This window comes from Podarcis bocagei (genome assembly GCF_964188305.1).
Source record: "Podarcis bocagei genome assembly, chromosome: 13".
In the NCBI taxonomy this organism is placed as follows: domain Eukaryota; kingdom Metazoa; phylum Chordata; class Lepidosauria; order Squamata; family Lacertidae; genus Podarcis; species Podarcis bocagei.
In genome coordinates, this window is record NC_138138.1 from 12,267,020 (window position 1) to 12,294,815 (window position 27,796).

Below are 27,796 nucleotides of genomic sequence, written 5' to 3' on the forward strand. Positions count from 1 at the left end.
GAAGTGGCGCTTCGCTCCTGCTCCTCCTCCCCTCTTCACACGTGCGGCCCTCGCCCTCAGGCTCCTTCCCGTGTCTCTCCTCCTCCTCGCAGGGGCGGCGACCCCTCTTCCCGGGGCCATGGCGGCGGCGAAGGAGGCGCCGTGGCGGCGGCTGACGGGCCTGTCGTTCGGGATGTACACGGAGGAGGAGATACGGTACGCCCCGCGGCTGGGTAGCAATACTGTTGAGAGAGTTGGAAAGGGGTCCCCGAGGGTCATCTAGGCGAACCCCCTGCGAGGCAGGATACTTTTTTTGCCCAACGTGGGTCTCGAACCTGCGAGCCTGAGATTGAGAGTCAAGGGTTGTAGATGCACACGTGCTACGCGTGATCTGAGCCGAAAGGCCGAGAAGCGAGGTTTGGAGGGGACCACGAGGGTCATCTGATAATAAATAATAATAATATTTTTTTTATTTATACCCCGCCCTCCCCAGCCAAGATCTACTCCAATCCCCCTGCGATGCAGGAATCGTGTGCCCAACAACATGCTCAACTATGGGGTGCTAGTAGCATACCTGACTTTTTTGTGCGGTGCTTTTGGGGACCCCGCTCCCCCTTTGGTTATTCTAGATCATTTTGTTTGTGCCACTGCAGATGTGCCAGCAGAGCTGTTGGTGCAGATACAGGCATTCTTTGAATGTGTTGTTGTTAAGTCGTTTAGACGTTTCCGACTCTTCCTGACCCCATGGACCAGAGCACGCCAGGCACTCCTGTCTTCCACTGCCTCCCACTTTGGTCAAACACATGTTAGTAGCTTCGAGAACACTGTCCAACTATCTCGTCCCTGTTGTCCCCTTCTCCTTGTGCCCTCCATGTTTCCCAACATCAGGGTCTTTTCAAGGGAGTCTTCTCTTCTCATGAGGTGGCCAAAGTATTGGAGCCTCAGCTTCAGGATCTGTCCTTCCAGTGAGCACTCAGGGTTGATTTCCTTCAGAATGGATAGGTTTGATCTTCTTGCAGTCCATGGGACTCTCAAGAGTCTCCTCCAGCACCATAATTCAAAAGCATCAATTCTTCGGCGATCAGCCTTCTTTATGGTCCAGCTCTCACTTCCATACATCACTACTGGGAAAACCATGGCTTTAACTATACGGACCTTTGTTGTTAAGGTGATGTCTCTGCTTTTTAAGATGCTGTCTAGGTTTGTATTGCTTTTCTCCCAAGGGGCAGGCGTCTTTTAATTTTGTGACTGCTGTCACCATCTTTGAATGTAGTGCAAGCCAATTCAGTTGAGGAAAACGTGCACCATAATTTGTGTACAGTACTACTCAGGTATGGGAGAGGTAGGGACGCGGGTGGTGCTGTGGTAGGGACGCGGGTGGCGCTGTGGGTTAAACCACAGAGCCTAGGACTTGCTGATCAGAAGGTTGGCAGTTTGAATCCCCGCAATGGGGTGAGCTACCGTTGTTCAGTCCCTGCTCCTGCCAACCTAGCAGTTCGAAAGCATGTCAAAGTGCAAGTAGATAAATAGGTACCGCTCCGGCGGGAAGGTAAATGGCGTTTCCATGTGCTGCTCTGGTTCGCCAGAAGCAGCTTAGTCATGCTGGCCACATAACCCTGAGGCTGGACGCCGGCTCCCTCAGCCATTAAAGCGAGATGAGCGCCACAACCCCAGAGTTGGCCACGACTGGACCTAATGGTCAGGGGTACCTTTACCTTTATGGGAGAGGTACCCGTTAAAAAAATCGCGCCTATACAGTTGTGCTGCTGTTAACAGCATACCCAAGGATGTAAAAATGGACTCTTAAAATTCATATTCCCCTGCTCCCTTTACATCTTGGACCACCTTTCTAGGTGTCAGAGTTTGTTGCAGCAGCAAACAGTAAAACATGCCGGAAATGTTGCCTGCTTTGAGGCAATTGAAGAATAGTTCTGTGTCACATATCTTGGTGTGTTCTTCCAGCTGGGAGCGTTCCAGTAACAAAGGCTATTGAATGAACAATCTTCTCTGTGCAAGCAGAATTCCACTAGTGCAATGGGTCTTATCCTTCCTCTCCTACCCCCTGTACCCTCAAAATCTGCTCCAGAGAGTTGGGGGACAGCAATGTGTGATGCAACCCAAAATCTTTGATAGCTGTTCTTATTGGTAAAAAGGTTTGATACAGGCAACACTAGTACCATTTGCAAAACCACAAACATGTAGTGAGTTCTCCTCTCTCCTAACTTCACGATTAAAAAAAGTTGTTATCTCATGGAGTTCAGGGAACTGCAATCCAAAAATGGCTTTGATGCTACATATCTAACTTTGTTTTTGTGTGTAGGAATCTGAGTGTAAAATCTATAACCAACCCCCTTTTCCTGGATAATGCGGGTACTCCGTCACCAAATGGACTGTACGATTTGTCTTTGGGGCCAACTGACAACAAAGAAGTGTGTGCTACTTGCACGCAGGACTTCAACAACTGCCCAGGTCATCTGGGTCACATAGAACTGCCCCTCACTGTCTACAATCCTCTCTTTTTTGATGTAAGTATATTCATGACATTCCTGATTTCTCATATTCTAGATTCTATGGGATGGGTGGTTGTGCTGCTTCAGTGTTGAAGTTATGGCAGTGTGAAGAATAAGTGTATGGTGTGAACACTTCACATTGGTCAATTACCGTATTTTTCGCTCCATAAGACGCACATTTTCCCCTCCAAAAATTAAGGGTTGCCTTCACTGAAGCCTCTGGAGCGCGGTGGGAGCTCCTGCTGTGCTCCGGAGGCTTTGCGTTCCTTTCGCTGAAGCCTGGAGAGCGAGAGGGGTCAGTGCGCACCGACCCCTCTCGCTCTCCAGGCTTCAAAGGTAGCTGCCTCCGGAGCTCCCACTGCGCTCCAGAGGCTTTGGGTTCCTTTCACTGAAGGGTAAGTGCCCCTTCAGCTAAGGCGCAGTGCCCCTTCAGCTAAGCGGGAGGAGAAATGGAAGGGGCTCCATTTCTCCTGCCGCTTCGCTGAAGGGGCGCTGCGCAGAGAGGGGGAGAATTTTTTTTCTTGTTCTCCCCCTCTTAAAACAAGGTGCATCCTATGATCAAGTGCGTCCAATAGAGCGAAAAATACGGTATAGTGTTCTACCTTTCCAGGTTTTTGGAAGGATTTAAACAAGATTAAATATGAAAAGTGCTTTGAAACGTTAATGAAATATTTAGTAGTGTGATAATAAACAAACTATTATATCTTCTTCAGAAATTATTCCTTTTGATACGAGGTTCCTGCTTGAGCTGTGGCCACCTGACCTGTCCACGGGCTGTGATTCATTTACTGCTTAACCAGCTGAAACTTCTGGAAGTAGGGTTGCTTCAAGCAGCCCATGATCTTGAGGCCGTCCTAAGCAGGGTAAGTTTGGCTCCTCTTCGTTTTTGTCTGAGAGCATCCAGCATTTTTCTAATTCAATCTTTATTTTAGTTTTTAGATGACAATGCAGACGCACCAGGTGCAGATGTGGAAGAAGTGCTGAGCTTGCACACAAAGGAATTGCTCCAAAATAACCAATTCAGAGAACATGGTGCACACGTAAGTAAGACGAAACAGTATTATAGACCACTATTTATGGGGCTTTGAATAAGCAGTCTGCTCTTGCTTCCATGTCTGAGGTAAAGGTAAAGGGACCCCTGACCATTAGGTCCATTCGCGGCCGACTCTGGGGTTGCGGCACTCATCTCGCTTTACTGGCCGAGGGAGCCGGCGTACAGCTTCCAGGTCATGTGGCCAGCATGACTAAGCCGCTTCTGGCGAACCAGAGCAGCACACGGAAATGCCATTTACCTTCCCGCCAGAGCGGTACCTATTTATCTACTTGCACTTTGACGTGCTTTCGAACTGCTAGGTTGGCAGGAGCTGGGACAGAGCAACAGGAGCTCACCCTGTCGTGGGGATTCGAACTGCCAACCTTCTGATTGGCAAGTCCTAGGCTCTGTGGTTTAACTCACAGAGCCACCCGCATCCCTTTCCATGTTTGAGACAAGCTTGCAATTCCTCTTTATTAAAGTGCCTGCCGTTTTGAGGTTATCTTAGAGTAAACACTCTTCTGGACTAGTTCTTGAAAAATTTGCAGTGGCAGATTTACTCAAATTATGTTAAATAGGAAATGAAATTAATAAAAGCATTGCTTTTTTTCTAACTTTCTACATCACATAGTAATGCAACATAACGGCCGGCTAACAACTGTAGGAGAACATATCTTGTTGCTTGTTTAAAGAAAATTAGCTTTTAGTAGAAGCCAAGTGAATTTTGGATTACTGTATCTCTTTCTCCAATTAACTCAGGTGTGGTTTTAAAAATCAATTTCCATACTATTATCTCTTGAATAACTTTCACACCATAAGATCACAACATATTAAAGTGAAATATAGTTCATCTGAATTCTTATGCACACTTACCTGGCACTTGCAAAGGATTGCATTGTTAGTAGGGCAGGTGAACAGACACGAGCTAAATCACTACAAACCTACAGGTAAGGATATACAAATTTGATGTTGCAGGGGCTGAGTTGCTTAGCTAACCATCAGTCAAATTGTATCCTTGGGTAAAATGATGAGGAAGGGGATAGTGAGCACAAGAGCTACTGCTTTTGTAATATCTCTGTAGTCAAATTGAGAAGATGTTGACCTCCCAATCTGGACAGCCTTGATCAGGCATGAACTCTGCAAAAATGATATACCTGGGAGACAAAATGTTGACAACAGGAAAAAAGGCACCTTGGGTCCATTGACAAACCAGCGCATCAAAGAGAATTTAGTATATACAAAATGCACTATGTAGCTAGTCTTAGTCTACTTAGGTAATGTCTGAGTATGTGTCAGTGCAATACATTTTTATCCATCCTAGTCTTGTATTACCGTATAAGACTAGGTTTTCTTAATTTTCTTCCAAAAATAGTCTTATACATGGGGGCGTTTTATACACGGAAAAATACGGTATAGTCTGGGCTCAGCATTCCAAACATTAAAAGAGTCTTCTGCATAAAAATTGTTTGGATCAATGTACTCGAGTGTAGTGACTGTGAAATGTTGAAACTTCTTTTAACCCAAGAACAAAAATGTTTAGTACGGTGGTACCTCGGGTTACAGACGCTTCAGGTTACATATGCTTCAGGTTACAGACTCCGCTAACCCAGAAATAGTACCTCAGGTTAAGAACTTTGCTTCAGGATGAGAACAGAAATTGTGCTCCGGCGGCACGGCAGCAGCGGGAGGCCCCATTAGCTAAAGTGGTGCTTCAGGTTAAGAACAGTTTCAGGTTAAGAACGGACCTCCGGAACGAATTAAGTATGTTTTTGAAACTTTTAAGTGCAATGAAATAAGGAAACTTGTACAGTCAAATATAATGTGTGAACCAGGTGATCACAGGTATGGTCAGTAACCATCCTGTTATGATGGTTACAATCATATTTACAATTGCACTAAATGGCTGTGACCATGATGGTCCAATTCTACATTACATTTGCTGTTGTTTGTGGAAGACTGCCACCACCTACGTGAATGATGAATGTTTGAATTGAAAGTGATTAATATGTAGGCTACTGGGAGTTGTGCAAGCCAACAGTGAATTATGAAGCTGTTATTTTTTCCCTCTTTTAGGTAAAAAACGTATGCGAGTATAGAAGCAAACTTATCTCCCAGTTTTGGAAATCGCACATGGGCTCAAAGAGATGTCCAAACTGCAAGTAAGTATATCCATTTGATCAGAAGCCAATTAACCTTATAAGGGCTGTTTCTTTCCCCTCCCCAGCAATAACTGCTAGAATTCTGTATACTGGTTTTAACAATTGCAATGTTGTCCTTTTTTACTCTTTCTCCAAGAGCGGGAAGATCACTTGTCCGAAAAGAGCACAATAGCAAGCTCACTGTGACTTACCCTACCACAGTAATCAAGTCAGGCAAACAGATGGTAGTGGAGGAAGCAGCAAGTACGTATGTCGTTGCATTGAAATGTATTTTCAGAGAAAGTATAACTTCTCATTTACTTTAAAAGCCTTCGTTTATTTTTTTAAAAAACATTTTTATTAGCAATTTCAGCATAACAAAATTTCAAAACATATCATATTCATTATTTTTTCCCTTTTCCCCCCATCAAACCCTCCCCCCGAGACTTCCCTCAGCTCCTCTCTCTGATTTATCAGCACATATTATTCTCTGCATGTTATAAAATTATACATATCCTTACATTATCTATCTACCATGTTATCAACCAATAAATTTGTGTATGTTTATTCAAAACCTGCCAAGGAGTCCAGTTCATTTTGTTGTCTTTTTAGATAATTTGTATAAAGCTCCCATTCTTCCTTAAAGTCACAGTTGTCCTTGTCCCGCAATTTGTATGTTTAGCAAGCTCTGCGTAGCTCATCAATTTTTTCTGCCACTGTTCTTTTGCCGGGGTTTCCTCGTTCTTCCATCCTTGTGCTATCAAGACTCTTGCTGCTGTTGTAGCATACATAAATAAGTTCTTTGTTTTCCTTGGCAGGTCTTGTCCTACAATCCCTAACAAAAATGCTTCTGGTTGTTTTTTTACAAATGTCATTTTAAACATTTTTTTCAATTCATTGTATATCATTTCCCAATTTTTTTAAACTTCTTTACATTCCCACCACATATGATAAAAAGGCCTTTCTTTTTCTTTACATGTCCAACATGCTTATAGGAAAGAAGTACAGGGGTTAATTCAATGGTGTAAAGAAAATAATCTTATGCTTAACACCAAAAAAACCAAAGAACTCATAATTGACTTTAGGAGAAAGAAAAGTGTATTGTTACCATTGCACATAAATGGCGAGGAAGTGGAGAGGGTTGGTAGTTTTAAATACCTGGGCATTTATATCTCGGAGGACCTCTCATGGACTGCAAATGTTAATATGGTTGTGAGGAAGGTGCAGGGGAGGTTGTATTTCCTGAGAATGCTCAGGGGACTGAATCTATCCCAGCACCTACTCCTGTCCTATTATCATAGTACCATCGAGAGTGTCCTAACCTATAGTATATTATCGTGGTATGGGAGCAGCTCTGAAACAGATAAAAAAAGCTTTACAGCTAACAATTAAAATTGCCCAGAACGTTATTGGGCTCCGACTACCAACCCTGGATGAGATCTTCACGTCTCACATCTTGAAGAAGTCACATAATATTCTGAGAGATCCCACCCACCCTGCTCACAACTTCTTTGAACTATTGCCTTCGGGCAGAAGATATAGGACAATGAAAACACGAACCACACGCCTTCTGAATAGTTTCTATCCAAGAGCTCTGATTGCACTAGATAATGATCTCAGGGCCAGTTGCAAGGTTTAGTAAGTAGGGAGTGGAAGGAATGAGATAGGTTTTAGGTTATGTTATGTTTTTAATAGGTCATGCTATATTCTGGATTATGTTATGTTTTATAGATTATGTCTAAATAGGATGAGAGTTCGGAGATACGTGCAAATGTATATGTGAACCCGGTCTTTGGGTGGGTGTTTGATTTTCGTTGTTGTGTATACTGTGTATGACAATGACAATAAATTTATCTAAAATCTAAATCTAAATCCAACATACGTTTGACCCGGTTTTGTACATTTTTGCTATCTGTACTGGTATGGTATACCATCTATACATCATTTTCATATAATTTTCTTTCAAAAGAGAACAATCTGTAAAATTCAAATTTACTTTCCACAATTTTCCCCGTTCCTCAAATTGTATATTATGTCCTATATCCTGTGCCCATTTGATCATAACTGATTTGACTTCCTCGTCTTTTGTTTCCCATTCTAGCAGAATACTATATGCTTTCTTCAACAGCTTCCCAAATACTTATCTTTATTTACTTGGAGCTGTTCCTTTGAGACTGGCTATATCAAAGACCCAGTGGGTGGATGCATAGCTAGAATATTTAGAAGTTTAGCTTACCATTTGTGTGTGCAGCTTTCCACTGGGATTGGCTGTAGCTGACTGCTGCTGGTATTGAACAAGTGCAGTTTTTATTAGTTTGTGTTTCAATTGTATGAAATTCTACAAATAACTTACGATGGAATTTGTATGGTTTTTCCCCCAATCCTTAAACTTTAACTCCTTAGCCATAGATGAAACCCAGCTGGGAAAACGTGGCTATATGACACCTGCTATTGCCAAAAAACATGTTGAAGCCTTGTGGAAGAATGAAGGTAAGTGATTGGTCCCTATTTATATTTGGGGTGTGTGTTGTGTCTGTCCATATTTATGGATACAGCATATAGAAGAATTCCTGTTGTGGGTTTGATTTTTGTTATTTTTTGAGAATTCCTTGCTCTTGGCATCGAGACATCTCAGATGGTTGAGAGGTGCTACGTTTGCCTCTTCCAAATACTGCGAAAGGGTGTATCCTGTGACATCAGTATCTGGTCTTTTCTGTGGGTAGAAAGTGTTGGCTATTTTCAGTTTAGTAGCGCTGCAGAGAGCTTGCTGGGGAGACCATACATGACGAGGAACTCAAAAATAACTTTAACAAGGTTTTAATAACAAAACAGAAACTCCTTTTACACTAAAGATAACAACAACAAACATGAGCCAACCACCAACCCATCCCCCAGGGTAATGAGAGAGCTAGGTGCTGCTCCTTATATACTATGCCCAAATGCTGACACAGCTTAATTAACACAACCTAGTAGCACCTGCTATGTTTCACAGCTGCAAGACTGGGTCTCGTTATTTGCCCTGGCCCTTAAAGACATACACAACTTGTGAAACAATAATGAACCCTCACATTTTACAGTGACCATTCAACAGAAAGAACTGAAAATGTGTCTCACTTCTCAAGTTGAGGAACTTGTGCTATATCTAAATTATTTACAGTGTACACCAGGGCTCAGCCCAGATGTCGTCGTGCCCGGAGTAGAAAGTTCAAGAACTGCTGCTAGTTAACATGGCACACAGTCCAACAGGATGCTTTCCTGAGCAGGCATCATTAAAATAGTTGAGAGCTGTGCAAAAGTTGTGTTCCATGCAGCTTCCATTTATTTCAGTCCCAATGGATTTTGTCTTGTGTGCTAGATTTTGGTGTTCCCCAGTCTGCCACCCATCATCTTATTTCATAGTTGCATCTGACCCTGTTGCTTTTTGGTTGTGGGTTATTGGGTGGCACTAGAAGATTTATAATGGCAGTTTCAAAGGTTGTAAAGGTAAAGGGACCCCTGACCATTAGGTCCAGTCGTGGCAGACTCTGGGGTTGCGGCACTCATCTCACTTTAATGGCCGAGGGAGCCGGCGTACAGCTTCCGGGTCGTGCGGCCAGCATGACTAAGCTGCTTCTGTCGAACCAGAGCAGCGCACGGAAACACCGTTTACCTTCCCGCCGGAGCGGTACCTATTTATTTACTTGCACTTTGACGTGCTTTCGAACTGCTAGGTTTGCAGGTGCTGGGACCGAGCAACGGGAGCTCACCCCGTCGCGGGGATTCGAACCTCCGACCTTCTGATCGGCTCTGTGGTTTAACCCACAGCGCCACCCGCGTCCCTTCAAAGGTTTTAGGGGGATATAAATTATGTCTGTGCTCACAGCCATGAATACACAGGAAACTATCAAATGGATTTGTTGGAAAACATATCTTGTAGGTGTGTGTTCTGCGAACAATTTGTATTAACACCTGTTTTTGTGTGTGACAGCTTTGACCTAAATGTAGCAAGGTGCTAATGCTTCTTTTTCCTGTTTTTAGGTTTTTTCCTTTGCAAGCTTCTCTCTGGCATGACAGCCATTGGTGATTCAAGTTTCAATCCTGATATGTTCTTCCTCGACAAACTTGTTGTTCCACCTTCCAGGTAACGAAGCACTTTTGGACTTAATTTCACAATGTGATCCTGAAAGGTTTTACTGGTTTACAGTTGTGATTTGTATCAGCTCTAGAAAGAGGGCATTGTTTATCTCTGGTTATAGATATCGTCCCGTGAATCGCATTGCAGACCAGATGTTTGCAAATGGTCAGACAGTGAACTTGCAAGCTGTGATGAAGGATGCTCTTCTGACTCGGAAACTTCTGGCTTTCATAGCTCAGGAACAGTGTCAGTCGTTGCAAATTGAAGAAGGAGACCTGAAGACGGTAAGGTCAGGAGGACCTGTTCAGTGTCTGTTGTATCAGTGGAAAACGCATGTGGTTAAAACCCAATGAGGCTTATATTTATACGCAACAGTAGCCGCAAGGCTATTGATTGCGAAAAACTGGAAAAGTGGTATTGTACCAACAAAAATAGAGTGGCTTGCCAAATTATTGGAGTACTACAATATATCCAAAACAATGGGAGAAATTGGAAGGATCTCAAAAGAGAAGATAGATAGGGACTGGAAGGTGTTTAAAAGATACTTGCAAAACCATATCGAAAAATCAGAGCTCCTATTAGAATAAACAAGTGGAAAGAAATTGCAATTGAGTAGATTGGAAGTCTAACACAAAGGTGGTGTGGTGAGGGGTGGTGGATGGTGATGGGAAAAGGAATTATCTGTGGGATTGAGTGTAAGTATGTTTGAAGACTTTTAAGGATTGTATGAAATGTATGTTTGTATGCTTGTATATTTGTAATATATGTGTGTTAATGATGAATTATTTTAACAATAAAAACTTATTAATAATAATAAAAAAACCTCAGTGAGGCTTTTTGACCTCAGTAGTTTTGTTTTTATGTTTCACAGATAAACACAAATAAACAGCCTGTGGATCCCCTGGACCGTTCTGTCTTGGTGACAATCCCAGGGCAGACTACTGCAGATAAGCTGTACAACATTTGGATTCGTCTTCAGAGCCATGTAAATATTGTGTTCGACAGCGACATGGATAAGTTAATGTCTGAAAAGTACCCTGGTGTACGTCAGGTGAGAGCTGCAGAAATATTCAGTGTTTGGTTGAGTATTCTGAAGTTGTTGGAAGGGGTTGATACCTTGTGAACTACAGTCGTACCTTGGTTTTCAAACGGCTTAGTTCTCGAATGTTTTGGCTCCCGAACGCCACAAACTTGGAAGTGACTGTTCCTGTTTGTGAACTATTTTTGGAAGCCAAACTCCCAACAGGGCTTCTGATTGGCTGCAGGAGCTTCCTGCAGCCAATCAGAAGCTGTGCTTTGGTTTCTGAACGTTTTGGAAGTCGAACGGACTTCCGGAACCGATTCCGTTCGACTTCCAAGGTACGACTGTATTCCTGACACTTATTTATTTTGCATATTTTAAAAATGCTCTTCAGCGAAACAGCTCCCAGCACAGGTCACAATGAAATACAAAGAACAGAATATCAAGACAGTGTAGCAAAACAAACCAGTCCTAATAAAGCCAGCAATCAAGCAGCACTTAAGCTAAGTTAAGAGACAGAAGTTTAAAAGTCTGGGAGAATGAAAAAAAACAGTCATTTGGAGCCAAAAAAGATAGCAGAGAAGGCCTAACCAGGAGGGCCCAAGGAGTGGTGAGGGATTGTCATAAATGAGGTACCAGCACCAAAAATAGGTCTGTCAAGTCACTACCCATCTCATCTCAAACATATTGGGGAGCCCACCTAGTTGAGAGTTCTCCACCAGTTCTCCTTCAGGTGGGCTGGCTGATACGGGACCAGACTTCCTTCAGGTATTCAGGTCCCAAGCCATGTTAAGGCTTTGAAGGTAAGCAGCAATGTTTCAAAATGTGCTCTAAAACGAACAAGAAGCCAGTGCAGTTCTTGTAAGTGCTGGCGCGATAGGGTTCCAACTTTCAGTCCCAGTTAGTTTAGAATACAGCTGCTAGGCTTAAAAGTGTAATTCTCAAGCAGCTTTTGAAAATAATGCATTGCGATATCCAATTCTGGATTTTTCCAGAGCATGGATTACCAAAGCCAAGTTATCTCTGCCAGGAGGCTACAGCCCCATACCACTCTTGGCTGATGAAAGTCACACAATGATATACAGGCCACCTGAATCTCTAGTGGCAAAGTTGGGTTTAGGAGCATCCCCAGGCCATAAACCTGATCTTTAAGGACATGGGAATAGCCAATACGATGCTTTCGGATGTTGTTGGGCTCCAACTCCCACCATCCCTGACTGCTGGCTGGAGTCCAAGATTTGAGAGGCCAGAGTTCCCCCTATGCCTGCTTTAGGGGGAGTAAATCCTCATCTGCTGAACACCATTTCCTTGAGCAGACAAACCACATATCCACCAAATGTCCATTTTGTAAGGACAGAGTTTTAGATTATTGGCCCCCATCCAACAGTTCAGAACTTGCGCCATCTCACCTGACTTGAATGTAAATGATAAGTTGAGTTAGGTGTCATTCATATATTGAGGGCACCTCACCAGATGACCTTCCCCAGCGGTTTCATGTAGATTTCCTTGGACTTTGATGCTGAAAACCTAAATAGACAAGAATGAACTGATCCACTGGGTCTTCTCCTTTTTTCGTTGAACTTTATGAGCTGCTTCTGTTGAAATCTACAATTCAATACAATTAATAAGTATATCTTATTTTTTCAAACGTACAGCCGGTTACGTCTTGTGTGTTTATTGAATATGTTTCACATAACCAGAGGTTTGTTGTTTTTTTTGAAAAAATAGTGAAATAGTGTCTCTGTCTCTGTCTCTATCTCCCTCTCCCCCCCCCCCCCAACATTTGTAATAAAGTTTCTGGAGAAAAAGGATGGCCTGTTCCGCAAGCATATGATGGGAAAGCGAGTGGATTATGCAGCTCGGTCAGTCATTTGCCCTGACATGTACATTCGGACCAATGAAATTGGCATTCCTATGGTAAGAGAAGCCTACTTAGTACAGAAGGTGGTTTATCATCGTGGAGATTTTAGGGGTTGGCATTTTTATACCCTTCCGTAATTTTGGAAGATGTTATCCTTTTTAATAATAATAATAATAGTTCTTGTACCCCACCCATCTGATTGGGTTGCCCCAGCCACTTTGGTGGCTTGCAACAGAATATACAGTGGTACCTTGGTTTACAAACTTAATCCGTTCCAGAAGTCTGTTCTTAAACCAAGGTGTGCTTTCCCATAGCAGTGGGGGACTCAATTTACACTCAACAGGAAGCGGAACATGTTCTGCTTCCAAGGCAAAGTTCACAAACCGAAACACCTACTTCCGGGTTTGCAGCATTCTTAATCCAAGTTGTTCATAAACTAAGCTGTTCTTAAACCAAGGTACCACTGTAATAGAACACAACAAAACATTTAGCATTCAAAGCTTCCTGAAACAGGGCTGCCTTCAAATGTCTATGAAAAGTCATATAATTGTTTTGCTCTTTGACATCTGATGGGAGGGTGTTCTACAGGGGCCTTGTAACTACCAAGAAGGCCTTCTGCCTGGTTCCCTGTAACTTCACTTCTTGCAGTGAGGGAACCACCAGAAGGCCCTTGGAGCTGGACCTTACTTCTAAAGCTGAGAATTTGTGTCTTCTTATAATATTTCCTCTGAAACATCTTGCAGTGATGATTGGTCAAGTAGGCTTCATTGGGAACACATAATTTTCAGTGACTATGTGCGTAGCACCACCAATATACACAGCACTTTGCAAAGTAACATCAGCCAAAAAAAGGACCCACATGGAGCCAACAAACTAAATTTACAGAGAAGGATGTACTGAAAGAGGAAGAAGAAGGAATGATAAAAGGGAGGGCCAGCTTATTTTGACCTTGCTACAGTTGTGGGTGAGAGTTAAAGGCCTTTGACAGTGAATAATATTTATCTCGCTAGTACAGTGGTGCCCCGCAAGACGAAAAACTCGCTAGACGAAAGGGTTTTTCGGTTTTGCGTTGCTTCGCTAGACGAATTTCCCTATGGGCTTGCTTCGCAAGACGAAAACGTCTTGCACTTTTTTCTTAAAGCCGCTTGAAGAGGCGCAGTTGCGACGGACCGTGCTTCGCAAGACGAAAAACATCACAAGACGAAAAGACTCACAGAATGAATTATTTTCGTCTTGCGAGGCACCACTGTACACTGATTACTTAGTCTTAGTAAGGAGAATGGAAGTGAATCTCTGCTCTTGTGATACCACGGACAAGAACTTGACCCTTGCCTTTGATTTTTCTTCATTGTAGGTGTTTGCTACCAAGCTGACTTATCCTCAGCCTGTAACTCCCTGGAATGTCCAAGAATTGAGGCAGGCGGTCATCAATGGTCCCAATGAACACCCAGGTGCTTCCATGATTATCAACGAAGATGGGTCTCGGACGATACTGAGCACAGCCAGTCAGACCCAGAGGGAAGCCATAGCCAAGCAACTTCTGACTCCTTCCACAGGGGCACCAAAACCAGGGATAAAAATTGTGAGTAGAGTTGCTTCACACATAAGGGCACTTCAGGACAGCCAACATGGTTCTCTCCAAATGGTTGGGGGTCCAGTGGTCGGGGTTGATGGGAGTTGTAGTCCCATCATCCCTGACCATTGTAGGTGGAGGGCATCATATTGGATAATGCCCCTGACCTAGAAGTTAGGATGATGAGGTTAAAGACTTAAAACAAAAAAACCCCCACAACCCTCCCTGGCTAGATGACTCAGCTTGCATCATTGAAGATTACAGGACTTCTAGCAGTCCACCGCCAAGCTGGCTCCATCAGGTCCAAAACGTAGAGCAAGGGGTGCAGGATAACCTGGTCCCCTCTCAACACCTTCCCCAGTCGAGGGAACACACTTCTCTCCTTAGGCAAATGGAGCATTGCTTTCTGAAGCCCCAGTATCTGATAGTCTGAACAGAAGGTACTGGACCACTAGGTGAAAGGCAGATTCTGGGTTCTCCTTACTTCTCTGTGAATTCTCCTTCCACTTTGGCTGGCTGTGTCCTTTTAAACATGCTTTGGGCGTTGCTTTGTTTTCATTTTAATAGTGTATTTTGAGTTCTCATCTTGTTGTGAACTACCCTGTGGTACCTCGGGTTACATCCGCTTCAGGTTACATCCGCTTCAGGTTACAGACTCTGCTAACCCAGAAAGAGTACCTCGGGTTAAGAACTTTACTTCAGGATGAGAACAGAACAGAAATTGTGCTCCTGTGGCGCAGCGGGAGGCCCCATTAGCTAAAGTGGTGCTTCAGGTTAAGAACAGTTTCAGGTTAAGTATGGACCTACAGAACGAATTAAGTACTTAACCTGAGTTACCACTGTATACAGATTAAACAAACGAAACAAGTAACGGACCATGAATAAAAAGAAGATTTCCTAGGAGGTTGTCATAACAAGACTCCTTCCTCCCCTTCCCCTGTATCCACTGGCTCCAATCTCACGTAATTGCTCAGGCCTGCAATGGATTCCATGAGAGTCCTGTGCCCTATTAGTTTTAGTCATTTGATGTTAGCCGCTCTGAGCCCGGCTTCAGCTGGGGAGGGCAGGATATAAATAAAAGTTATTATTATTATTATTATTATTAGTCAATGGATTCCACCATCAAGGAAGAAGAAGGGAGAGACACAGGTTGCAGTTTCTTAGCCTTTAGGAGGGAAGAAAGGCTCTCTGTCTCCTACTGTGTATTGAGAAAGGATCTTAACTCCCTTGGAAAGATTTCTTAATATGTGACTGAACTTGAACCTCTTGCAGGTGTGCCGCCATATTAAAAACGGAGATGTCCTTTTGCTGAATCGGCAGCCTACCCTTCACAGACCTTCCATCCAAGCTCATCGAGCCAGGATCCTGCCCGAAGAGAAGGTCCTGAGGCTTCACTATGCCAACTGCAAAGCCTATAACGCTGATTTTGACGGCGATGAAATGAATGCCCACTTCCCTCAGAACGAACTGGGCAGAGCTGAAGCCTACGTCCTGGCGTGTACTGACGAACAGTATCTTGTCCCCAAGGTGAACCGGGGAGCAAATTGTGTTGGACGTTGCTTGATTTCCCCCCTGCTTCCTTGGCGTTTTCCTTCTCTGCTTTTCAGCCGTGCGGTGGTAGGAAAGTTAGGTGCTGCATAACTCTTGATCTGCCAGTGGAGGAAACAGGATTGTGAACTTACAAAAAATATTGGCGGGCATGCATTGCCAGTCTTTGGAATTCCCATTGGATTCTCTGGGAGGTCCAGCTGCAATCAATTTGCATGCCAATCAATGGAGCACAAGGCCTCTGAATGCAATTCAGCGCTGGCTATGCACTGGGAGTGAGCCAGGGTGGTATAATTTTGTAACCGAGCTGTGGTACAACTCGAGGTAGGGTGTTTTTTGGGGGGTGGAGCTTTTGAAAATAAAATCTAAGGTAGCGACTGGCAAACTGACCAGCTTTGGGATGGGGGGTCTGATAATAATGTCCACCGTGGCCTTTTAAAGCATGGTTTTGTTGTTGTTTAGTCGTGTCTGACTCTTCATGACCCCATGGACCAGAGCACGCCAGGCACTCCTGTCTTTGTCCATGGAGTTTTCTTGGCAGGGATACTGGAGTGGCTTGCCGGTTCCTGCTCCAGGTGGATCACGTTTGGTCAAAACTCTCCACTATGACCTGCCCATCTTGGGTGCCCTGCTTGGCATAGTTCATAGCTTCTCTGAGTTATTCAAGCCTCTTCGTCACGGCAAGGCAGTGATCCATGAAGGGGAAAGCATGGTTTAGCAATTGTAAAAATCCAGAGGGTATATGTGATGTCTTGAAGGGAGGGGATACCAAAGTTGATTGCAGTGGCATTGTGTGGGGTGGCGGTGGGAAGAAGAGCAGTTAGCCCAGGCTTCCTTAACCTCGGCCCTCCAGATGTTTTTGGCCTACAACTCCCATGATCCCTAGCTAGCAGGACCAGTGGTCCGGGATGATGGGAATTGTAGTCTCAAAACATCTGGAGGGCCGAGTTTGAGGAAGCTTGAGTTAGCCCTTTTGCTGCATGACATTTTGAGGAGCAAAATTCCCTCTCCAAGATGCGTTGCAGTCTGGAGAGGCCTTTCACCTTTTTCCACGTCGGGGAGAAAGTGGATGGTAGTGCTTATTGCAGAAGCAGCCTGTGGGGAAAGGTCTTTTCCTCAGCCTGCCTGCCATTAACTTTGCAGCCTGCCCTAATGCTTATTTCCTTAAAGGGTCCATGCACCTTCCTGCTCCTAAGCCCCAGGATGGTTGCATTGCCTCACACTTGTAAGCCCCTCTGAGCCACAGTCTCCCAGCCTGTAGCATGGTGATAATAACAGTGGGCTGTTGGTTTTGTCCAAGGTCTTTTCCAAGTTAATTTGTAACTTAATCCTTTAAGTGCAGTGTTTAAAGGAGCTAATAGAATCATAGAATCATAGAGTTGGAAGAGACCACAAGGGCCACCGAGTCCAACCCCCTGCCAAGCAGGAAACACCATCAGAGCACTCCTGACATATGGTTGTCAAGCCTCTGCTTAAAGACCTCCAAAGAAGGAGACTCCACCACACTCCTTGGCAGCAAAGTCCACTGTCGAACAGCTCTTACTGTCAGGAAGTTCTTCCTAATGTTTAGGTGGAATCTTCTTTCTTGTAGTTTGGATCCATTGTTCTGTGTCCGCTTCTCTGGAGCAGCAGAAAACAACCTTTCTCCCTCCTCTATATGACATCCTTTTATATATTTGAACATGGCTATCATATCACCCCTTAACCTCCTCTTCTCCAGGCTAAACCTGCCCAGCTCCCTTAGCCGTTCCTCATAAGGCATCGTTTCCAGGCCTTTGACCATTTTGGTTGCCCTCCTCTGGACACGTTCCAGTTTGTCAGTGTCCTTCTTGAACTGTGGTGCCCAGAACTGGACACAGTACTCTAGGTGAGGTCTGACCAGAGCAGAATACAGTGGCACTATTACTTCCCTTGATCTAGATGCTATACTCCTATTGATGCAGCCCAGAATTGCATTGGCTTTTTTAGCTGCCGCGTCACACTGTTGGCTCATGTCAAGTTTGTGGTCAACCAAGACTCCTAGAATTTCCCACTGGACCTGCTAACATACTGCTTGACGCTTTCTTTTCTGTCTGGTGTATTTCACAGGATGGGCAGCCGCTGGCAGGTTTGATCCAAGATCACATGATCTCTGGTACCAGTATGACCACACGGGGTTGCTTCTTCTCTAGAGAACAGTATGTGGAACTTGTGTATCAAGGGCTGGTAGACAAAAAAGGAATGGTGAAGCTTCTCCCTCCAGCCATTATAAAGCCGCAACACTTGTGGACAGGGAAGCAGGTAGGTTAACCAGTACACCTTAAATAAAATAGTCTGTTCAGAGTTGAACAGTATGATTTAAGGCTTGCCCTTTCACTGAAATAATGGGCACATTTTGTGTGTGTGTGTACACATATATACATATATATACATATACGGTGATACCTTCGGTTGCGGACAGGATCCGTTCCAGAGCTCTGGTCGGATCCCGAGGTTTTTGCAACTGGGGGTGCCTGCTCTGTGCATGCGCAGCAGAGCGCTTCTGTGCATGCGTGCACAGCAAAACCTGGAAAAATACTTCTGGGTTTGCCGCGTGTGTATCCTGAAGGGATATGTAACCAGAGGTGCTCGTAAGTAGAGGTACTACTTACATATATACATCTTACTTACATATATACATACTTACATACGTACATCTATCTATCTACATCTCTGGAGTTATTGGATTGTGGTTTTTGTTTGTTTGTATAATGCAGTTTCCCCTTGATAGTGTGAAGGAGCAATCTGTTAGCTATACACCTGATACTTGGATAGAAACAAGAGGAATGAGTCAAGCTGCCCCATCCCTCCTGCTGCTCTTGGCTGTGTTGCTGCCTGCTGAAACGGGATTGGAGACTCCCCAGTTTTCCTTTTAACATGCTGGGCTTTTCCATTATGTTTTTCCCCACCCGCCCCCATTATGTATTAAGTCCAGCCTCCTTCCATATTTTTCAGTCTTTTCTTCTCTCCCCCGCCCATCACAATTTCCCCCATTTTCCTCCAGCTCCCCTCGCCTTTCCCCCCTGGAATTCGATTCTGTGAGCAGGGCTTGTTTGTTGTTGTTTTTTATGCAGCACCTCCCTTTAGAGCATAATAGGTGCTTTCTAAATATATTTTCAACTATTTTCTTTTATAAACCGCGCTTCATCTGAAGATTTCAGAGTGGTTCACAAAATAAAAATACAGGGCAAAAGCACAAAATGAAAAAGTGAAAACACGACAATACCCCCCCCCACAAAAAAACAATAAGATGGGTGAAGATGGCTAAAACACAGAGATCCTTTTGATAGGTTGCCTGCATCCAAGGCCTTGTTGTTTTTGTGCAGTTCAGCGTTGTATGTATGTGCTTCCTGCTGTTCTATCCACAAAGGTGAATGCACCATTTGCCAACACGTAGGGGGTAGGTCAACGCCTTGAAGGGACCAACTGCACATCAGAACGAATTCCTTTTCTATTTGTAATCAAACTTTGTATTCCATCGCAGGTTGTTTCTACATTGTTAATAAATGTAATTCCAGAGGATCACATTCCACTGAACTTGCTTGGGAAAGCCAAGATTGATGGAAAAGCCTGGATGACAGGCTCTGCCAGTAGAATTCATGGATCGGGTCTTGCCTTTATGTGCGAATCGCAGGTATGGTTTGATGTTTAATAATGTACAGGGTCGACAAGGGTCCCAGAGTTTTGGCTGGCCTTGCTGGCCAGACAGGACAGTCCTTATTGACATATGAGTATATCCTGATCAATACAGGCAACTCCCCATTTATGCAGGGGTTATATTCCAAAGCACTGCACGTTTAAGTGAAATTGTGTATATTTGAAACATCATTGAAATAGCCTGCAAATCCTACCTCGCCTCTGCCCTGTGCTGCCCCTTTTTGTGACGTTTTTGGGTCACTTCTGGGTTCAGCATGATGCACATATGTGCAGTCGCACACATATTGAACATGAGCAGATGGGGGTTGTCTGCACCTCTGAGGCTCCAGGCCCTGTCTGTCCACCCTGGCATTGTTATTACTACAGTGGTGCCCCGCAAGACGAATGCCTCGCAAGACGGAAAACTCGCTAGACGAAAGAGTTTTCCGTTTTGGAGGTGCTTCGCAAAACGAATCTCCTATGGGCTTGCTTTGCAAGACGAAAATGTCTTGCGAGTTCCTGCGGGGTTTTTTTCCTTCCCCCCCCCCTTTTCTAAGCCGCTAAGCCGCTTATCAGCTGATCTGATAAGCTGATAAGCCGCTAATAGCGCTAATCCGCTAATCCGTCAATGGGCTTGCTTCACAAGATGAAAAAACCGCTAGACGAAGAGAATCACGGAACGGATTCTTTTCGTCTTGCGAGGCACCACTGTATAATGAATTAAATTTCTATACCGTTCTTCATCTGAGGATCACAGAGCTGTTTACAGTATAAATGCAGGTCAAGGATCTGTGCTATTTTGGTAAAACCAAAATGGGCATCTAAAAGTGCACTAAAAGAGGAGGTTTCGGAGTGGGTGTAGTCAAGTCTTGACTTGGAAGTCTTTTATATCTGCCAGGTTGTCATCAGAAATGGAGAGCTGCTCTGTGGGGTGTTGGATAAGGCACATTATGGTAGCTCTGCCTATGGACTGGTCCACTGCTGCCATGAGGTCTATGGTGGTGAGACCGGTGGAAAGGTGCTCACAGCTCTGGCTCGGCTCTTCACTGCCTACCTGCAGTTCTACAGAGGTTTTACAATGGGTGAGTAATCCAGTTCTCTTTCCTGTTTCTCGTAAAAAGAAGCACACAGTTGTTCCAGCACCCAAAATATTAATGAAAACATCTCCTAAAATGACACTTCTTCTCTGATCCTTTGTTTGAAAGTAATCTGCATTTAAGGGACGCGGGTGGCGCTGCGGGTTAAACCACAGAGCCTAGGGCTTGCCGATCAGAAGGTAGGCGGTTCGAATCCCCGCGACGGGGTGAGCTCCTGTTGCTTGGTCCCTGCTCTTGCCAACCTAGCAGTTCAAAAGCACGTTTAAGTGCAAGTAGATAAATAGGTACCACTCCGACAGGAAGGTAAACGGCGTTTCCGTGCGCTGCTCTGGTTCGCCAGAAGCGGCTTAGTCATGCTGGCCACATGACTCGGAAGCTGTATGCCTGCTCCCTCGGCCAATAAAGCGAGATGAGCGCCGCAACCCCAGAGTCGGTCACAACTGGACCTAATGGTCAGGGGTCCCTTTACCTTTACCTTAAGCCAAGCAGAGCAGAAAGTCTGTCTGGGTTTAGCAGAGAAGAGCTTCCTTTCAGGGGAAAACCCCCTGAAGAAACTGTTGTTGAATCTCAAGTTGGAGAGGATGAGCACTCAGTTCTATTTTCTCATTCTAGGAGTTGAAGATATCTTGGTCAAACACCGGGCAGACCACAAGAGGCGCAAGATCATTAAAGAAAGCACCCGGTGTGGCACAAAGGTAAGCTGATACTTTTTTGGGGGGGGGGTCTCACTTCCCCAACCGCCTTGCATTGTTATACCTGCCTTGGCCCTTAACACCGCCTTGTTCTTTTCAGGCCGTTCAAGCTGCGTTTAACTTGCCTCAAACCTCATTGGATGAGGAGGTCCGAGGGAAGTGGCAAGACGCCCATCTTCACAAAGACCAGAGAGATTTTAACATGGTTGACCTGAAATTCAAAGAGGAAGTCAACCATTACAGCAATGAGATTAACAAGGTTTGCATCAAGAAATTTGAGATCATCCTAACATAACGTTGGTTCGTGTATTGGACTTCTTATAATTCCTGTGCAGTCTACAGAAATACAGATATAGATGCTTAAATACATTTGTTTGAGGAGCTCAGGGGCATGTAATATACAAGTTCTCCCATTTTATGATTGGAGCAATAAAGTGGCTTAGGTTAGACCCAGGCCTGCCCAGTGGGCCTTATAGATAGCAAGGGGAGTTGGGGACTCGACCTTTCCTGCTCGTAGTCCGGGTTCCTGCCCACTTCACCACACTAGCTCTTGACAGAGTAATTCGTACTGCTTTTTCACTAAAGAAATTGTAGTTCCAGTAACAATATACAGTCATACCTCATGTTACGTTTGCTTCATGCTACATTTTTTCAGGTTGTGTCCTGCGGTGACCCAGAAGTACCGGAAAGGGTTACTTCCGGGTTTCGCCGCTCGCGCATGTGCACAAGCGCTAAATTGCGCTTTGCGTATGCGCACAAGCGCCAAATCGCAGTGCATACCTGCACAGATACGGCACTTCAGGTTGCACACTTTTCATATTGCGAACGGGCCTCCAGAATGGATCCCGTTCGCAACCAGAGGTACCACGGCATAGAAAAGAGAGTTGGTTCTTTATTTTCCCCATTGGTTTCTTATATCCCCCCTATTTCTTGGTAGTGTCGTCCTGGCTTAAACAGTGATTTTGTTTCTTCTTTTATTCCCCAAAAACTGTAGGTGTGCATGCCTCTTGGACTTCACCGGCGTTTCCCAGAGAATAACTTGCAGCTGATGGTGCAGTCAGGAGCCAAAGGTTCTACTGTGAATACTATGCAGGTAGTGTTTTCAGACAGTGCAATTTAGCTGTAATCTGCAAAGAAAGATCAATATACCTTCCACGTCGTCCAGAATCTGACCCAGGAGTGCTGTGCATAGCCAAGTGATAGCAGTGATTCATTTTGTGACCATTCATTACTACAAATTGTTCTGCTCTGAACATTCTTATTTTAGGACACCAGTGAAGATTAGCTAGCCACCACTCCCGTCTAGATGTTTTCAGTTCCTCTTGTTGGCATTTAAATGCATAAATATCAGAGAGAAATGACAGGGATCTTTTTAGATTATTCTAGTGGGATGAAAACTGCAGGTTACATGACAGAACTTGAATATAAGGAAAATAATAATGATGCTTTAACTCAGCATATTTTTAAAGAGCTATAGTTTTATTTGAAGAAGTCAAAGAAGTAAGCTAGTTAATTCTGCTCTGATCTTGTTCTTGTATCTCATTGTGTCTCTCTTGGCTTCTTAAAGATTTCTTGCTTGCTGGGCCAGATTGAGTTGGAAGGTCGAAGGCCTCCCTTGATGCCATCCGGCAAATCGTTGCCATGTTTCCAACCTTATGACTTTCCCCCCAGATCAGGGGGGTTTGTGGCTGGCAGATTCCTCACTGGCATTAAACCGCCCGTAAGTTCTTCCGCCTTGACTCTTTTTCTCTGGGCTACATTTCTCTCATGTGATTTCAATGTACCTTCTGTTGGGATACTGCCAGGGAGACAAAGTCCATCATGGCCCCAAGCCGTCTGCCGGACGATCCATCGATCTCCCGTAGGCACGCAGTATCAGCAATTAGCGACATGAGTTTCTAGAAAATATCTTGCCACATTCCAGAGCTCATGCACACTCTATCAGCAGATAATGCACAGCAAAAGTCGCACTCAGGAGAGCATTATTTACAAGTTTTATTCAGCGTTGATCAGAACAAAGAAAGACATGACTGCCTGCGTCACTGTCTCCAGACACAGAGAGAAAACGAAAGCAATAGGAAACATAAACATCCTGTGAACAGGAAATACGCAGACTCTGTGACTCTCAAAGCCTGCTCCCTTTTAAGGTGGAACGGAAATATCCTAACACCTTCAAGCTGACATAATCTAATACCATTTTGTCTCTGTTCTGTTGGATATTGCTTTCTGGAAGGCCAGTTTTAAGCAGAGCCTTACATAGCGTGCTGCTGCCTAGTTTCGTGGGGCAAGAGTCCTTTTCTCACAGAGGTTATATTTGTGCTTTAGGAGTACTTCTTCCATTGTATGGCTGGTAGGGAGGGTCTAGTGGACACAGCTGTCAAAACCAGTCGGTCTGGATACCTTCAAAGGTAAGAGCTGCTTTATTACAGTGTTTCTGTTTTTACACTTACCAATGTTACTGCCTCAGTGAGTGGCGTGCAGTGAAATTCTTCATAGGGGAACAGTTAGGGCCAGGGGTGCCAGCTTGCAAGGGCGATTGGAACAGGGGGCAACATTGCACACGTGAGCAGCACATCTCCCTCCCTAAGGCTTTGGGAAGAAGGCGCCAGGATGCTGGAATTCTGCTGCCTCCTTCCCAAAGTCTACTTGGCTTTGGGAAGGTCTGGGAGGGCTTTTGGACCCTGACGGAGCATTGTGCCTCCCTCCCTAAACCGGGCAGAAGCTTCCTGGGCTTTGGGAGGGAGGCACCAGACTTTAATATTCTAATTTACTGGGTTCGAATCCCCGCGACGGGGTGAGCTCCCATTGCTCTGCCCCAGCTCCTGCCTACCTAGCAGTTCGAAAGCACACCGGTGCAAGTAGAAAAATAGGTACCGCTGTGGCGGGAAGGTAAATGGCATTTTCGTGCGCCCTGGCTCCCGTCATGTTGTTCCCTTGTGCCAGAATGCTGGCCATATGACCCGGAAAGCTGTCTATGAACAAACGCCGGCTCCCTCGGCCTGAAAGCGAGATGAGCGCCGCAACCCCAGAGTTGCCTTTGACTGGACTTAACCATCCAGGGGTCCTTTATCTTTTACCTTTACCGGGAACATTTAGGGGACTAACCTAGTCCCCCTAGTCCACCACTGTACCGCCTATTTCTAATCAGCAAGGAGGAAACTATTTAGCCGTCTTAAATAAAGTCTCTTTCATGTCAAATTGATCATTAGCGAGCAGGCATTGTGTTGTGCTGTATCCAGCAGCTGCATTTCTAAAGTTTCTTAGTAAATCTTTTAAAGACACTGACTTCAGGGTCCCCTAACATTCTCCTCCTCTTGTCACGCTAATCTTTGTGCAGGTGTATCATAAAACATTTGGAAGGGCTGATAGTTCACTATGACCTGACTGTGCGAGACAGCGATGGCAGCCTAGTCCAGTTTCTCTATGGAGAAGATGGCCTAGACATCCCCAAGACACAGTTCTTGCATTCAAAGCAGTTCCCTTTCATCACGGATAACCACAAGGTTGGGTTTTCTGCCTCCATTTATTTCCGTAGACTTTGGAGTGTATCTTCTTCTAAAAAGGACTTATTCTGAAAATGGCATGTTGCAGGGTTTTTGGGAGAAATGAAATACAGTGGTACCTCGGGTTAAGTACTTAATTCGTTCCGGAGGTCCGTACTTAACCTGAAACTGTTCTTAACCTGAAGCACCACTTTAGCTAATGGGGCCTCTCATGCTGCCGCGCCGCCAGAGCACAGTTTCTGTTCTCATCCTGAAGCAAAGTTCTTAACCTGAAGCACTATTTCTGGGTTAGCGGAGTCTGTAACCTGAAGCGTATGTAACCTGAAGCATATGTAACCTGAGGTACCACTGTATGTGCAATGGCTGCATAGCGCTGTCTGTCAGAAAAGGCCCTTTCATGGTAAGTGACCAGTGTTCCATCCCCATCAACTGCTTTTGTATATTTCTTACAGGTGATAGAGAAATCAAAGCATTTGGATGAAGTGTTGCCGAAAATGGACCCCCAGCAAGCAGACAGCCAGTTCAGATCCATCAAGAGATGGCAGGGCAAGCATCAGCAGTCTTTGAGGAGGGAAGGAGGCTTTTTGCTGTTTTCTCAGGAAATGTTGGCTAGTGTAAAAGCACAGATCCCTGCAGGAGAACTTGTGAATGGGCGAGATCCTGAAACTCTGCAGGTAATTTTCAATACAGGTGGGGCTTGTCAACCTAGGAAGGTAGCCCATCATGTTAGGATATAGTTCCGTTCCACCTTAAATGGTCAGGCATGATTGTTGTGTGTCACATGCCTAGAATCATAGAAGAATCATAGAATCATAGAGTTGGAAGAGACCACAAGGGCCATCGAGTCCAACCCCCCTGCCAAGCAGGAAACACCATCAGAGCACTCCTGACATAATCAGAGCACTCCTGACATACTCCTGTTTACTCCCAGCACTGTTCTCTCGGGGAACTTCCGTTTTGTATATAGTTTTTGTTCCGGCTGTTTTCCTGGACACGGATGCAAGCAGTCATGGTTTTCCCTTGTTTTGATCTACGTTGAATAAAGCTGTAAATATGCTCTTCTGTCTGGAGAAGGAAAATTGATCCTAAACTTCCAGTGCAGGCTTCCTCAACCTCGGCCCTCCAGGTGTTTTTGGCCTACAAATCCCATGATCCCTAACAAGCAGGACCAGTGGTCAGGGATGATGGGGATTGTAGTCTCAAAACATCTGGAGGGCCGAGGCTGAGGAAGCCTGCTCCAGTGCCTTGCAGGATATCTTTGGAAGAAGAAAAGGCTAAGGATTAAACCCTACACAAGTCCAGAGTGGAGTCCCTAAGGTGGTTGGATGGTGTCTTGTATGCCTCCTTCTGGCAACTCCTGCAGCCAAGCTGGTGCCAAATGTATTGCTCTGCTTTCCATTGGACCACATCTGCAAGGCCGAGAGGGAGGTCTTGTCATCTGAGCAGCCCAAGACCTCCATACACACTGCCCAGGCTTGCACCCCAGGGAGGTCGCTTCAGTGCTGCTAATGTTGCGGTTTGACTTCACCCCCAGAGGTGCACTCTATTGTCTCTTGAGATGGATGCCAATAATATTTATATACTGTCCAATTGTCTGGGTGGTTTGCAGTTGATTGTAACGATTCGTGAATGCAAAGGTTTGTGTGGTTTATGGTGTTTGTAGTTATAAGGGAAATACCGTATTTTTTGCTCTATAAGACTCACTTTTTCCCTCCTAAAAAGTAAGGGGAAATGTGTGTGCGTCTTATGGAGCAGATGCAGGCTGCGCAGCTATCCCAGAAGCCAGAACAGCAAGAGGGATTGCTGCTTTCACTGCACAGCGATCCCTCTTGCTGTTCTGGCTTCTGAGATTCAGAATATTTTTTTTCTTGTTTTCCTCCTCCAAAAACTAGGTGCGTCTTGTGGTCTGGTGCGTCTTATAGAGCGAAAAATACGGTGATTTGCCTCTGTGCCATGTTTTTTTAAAAAATTGTTCTTTCAAGTGCAGGAAATCTGCGTACAATACTGGGGGGGGGGGACTTGTGCTGTCTTTAATTCTGCTACCCATTTCAGTTGTTAAAGATGTGGTATGAATTGAGCGAGAAGAAGCGGAAGAAGTATCAAAAGAAGGCATCGAAATGTCCTGATCCTAGCCTTGCTGTCTGGCGGCCAGACATCCATTTTGCATCGGTATCGGAAACATTTGAAAGAGAAGTTGAGAATTTCCTCAGAGAGTGGGACGCTCGGAACAACACGAGCTACAGCAAATCTGAACTTTCTTCTCAGAGGTAGCAATTTTCATTTTAAGGCATATGCAAGCACTGCTGCTTCTGTCTTAGGGTCCAGAATGCCTCGTCTATGCATTTAAGTATCTATTAAGCGACATCTTAGGTCTCTACTTATTGTGAAGAGACAATTGATTGCATCACAAAGTTGCTGCAGATTCTGAACAGGTTGTCAGCATGTGACTGTCCTTCAGAATGCTACAATAGTTTCCCGGTGTGGGGCTGAAATGTTTTTATAATCCTGAAAAAGAGAGCCTAAATCTTCAAGATTAACAGTGCTCTAATTCACAAATAGGGATGCGGGTGGCACTGTGAGTTAAACCACAGAGCCTAGGACTTGCTGATCAAAAGGTTGGCGGTTCGAATCCCCGTGACGGGGTGAGCTCCCGTTGCTCGGTCCCTGCTCCTGCCAACCCAGCAGTTCGAAAGCACGTCATAGTGCAAGTAGATAAATAGGTACCGCTCCTGCGGGAAGGTAAACGGCGTTTGCGTGCGCTGCTCTGCTTTGCCAGAAGAGGCTTAGTCATGCTGGCCACATGACCCTGAAGCTGTACGCCAGCTCCCTTGGCCAATAAAGCGAGATGAGCGCTGCAACCCCAGAGTCGGCCACGACTGGACCTAACGGTCAGGGGTCCCTTTACCTTTACTAATTCACAAATAATAAACCTAATACATTTTTTGTTGTTGCTTACTTGCCATCCAACACAAACCAGTGGTCTAGGACAGGAGTGAGGAATGTGTATGGCCCTCTGGGTGTTTCTGGACTCCAACTCCCATCAGTCCAAACCAATTCGGGAATTGGGGATGAT

At 44.8% G+C, this 27,796-nt stretch overlaps 1 protein-coding gene across 1 annotated transcript in view; it reads left to right on the forward strand.

Annotated features, from left to right (window-relative positions):
* Positions 1-8: 8 nt before the first annotated feature.
* POLR1A (RNA polymerase I subunit A) overlaps positions 9-27,796 on the forward strand; it is a 41,501-nt gene continuing 13,713 nt past the window's right edge. The window contains exons 1-24 of the mRNA XM_081166043.1: positions 9-195; positions 2,300-2,504; positions 3,203-3,352; positions 3,422-3,529; positions 5,596-5,681; positions 5,818-5,924; positions 8,064-8,150; positions 9,678-9,780; positions 9,896-10,058; positions 10,646-10,825; positions 12,590-12,712; positions 14,011-14,238; positions 15,502-15,756; positions 17,866-18,057; positions 19,280-19,429; positions 20,330-20,513; positions 21,141-21,223; positions 21,321-21,479; positions 22,215-22,313; positions 22,788-22,940; positions 23,546-23,628; positions 24,558-24,723; positions 25,176-25,397; positions 26,776-26,990. Coding sequence (XP_081022169.1) covers positions 119-195; positions 2,300-2,504; positions 3,203-3,352; positions 3,422-3,529; positions 5,596-5,681; positions 5,818-5,924; positions 8,064-8,150; positions 9,678-9,780; positions 9,896-10,058; positions 10,646-10,825; positions 12,590-12,712; positions 14,011-14,238; positions 15,502-15,756; positions 17,866-18,057; positions 19,280-19,429; positions 20,330-20,513; positions 21,141-21,223; positions 21,321-21,479; positions 22,215-22,313; positions 22,788-22,940; positions 23,546-23,628; positions 24,558-24,723; positions 25,176-25,397; positions 26,776-26,990 — 3,578 coding nt within the window. The 5' untranslated portion in view covers positions 9-118. The remainder of the gene's footprint in view (positions 196-2,299; positions 2,505-3,202; positions 3,353-3,421; positions 3,530-5,595; positions 5,682-5,817; positions 5,925-8,063; positions 8,151-9,677; positions 9,781-9,895; positions 10,059-10,645; positions 10,826-12,589; positions 12,713-14,010; positions 14,239-15,501; positions 15,757-17,865; positions 18,058-19,279; positions 19,430-20,329; positions 20,514-21,140; positions 21,224-21,320; positions 21,480-22,214; positions 22,314-22,787; positions 22,941-23,545; positions 23,629-24,557; positions 24,724-25,175; positions 25,398-26,775; positions 26,991-27,796) is intronic.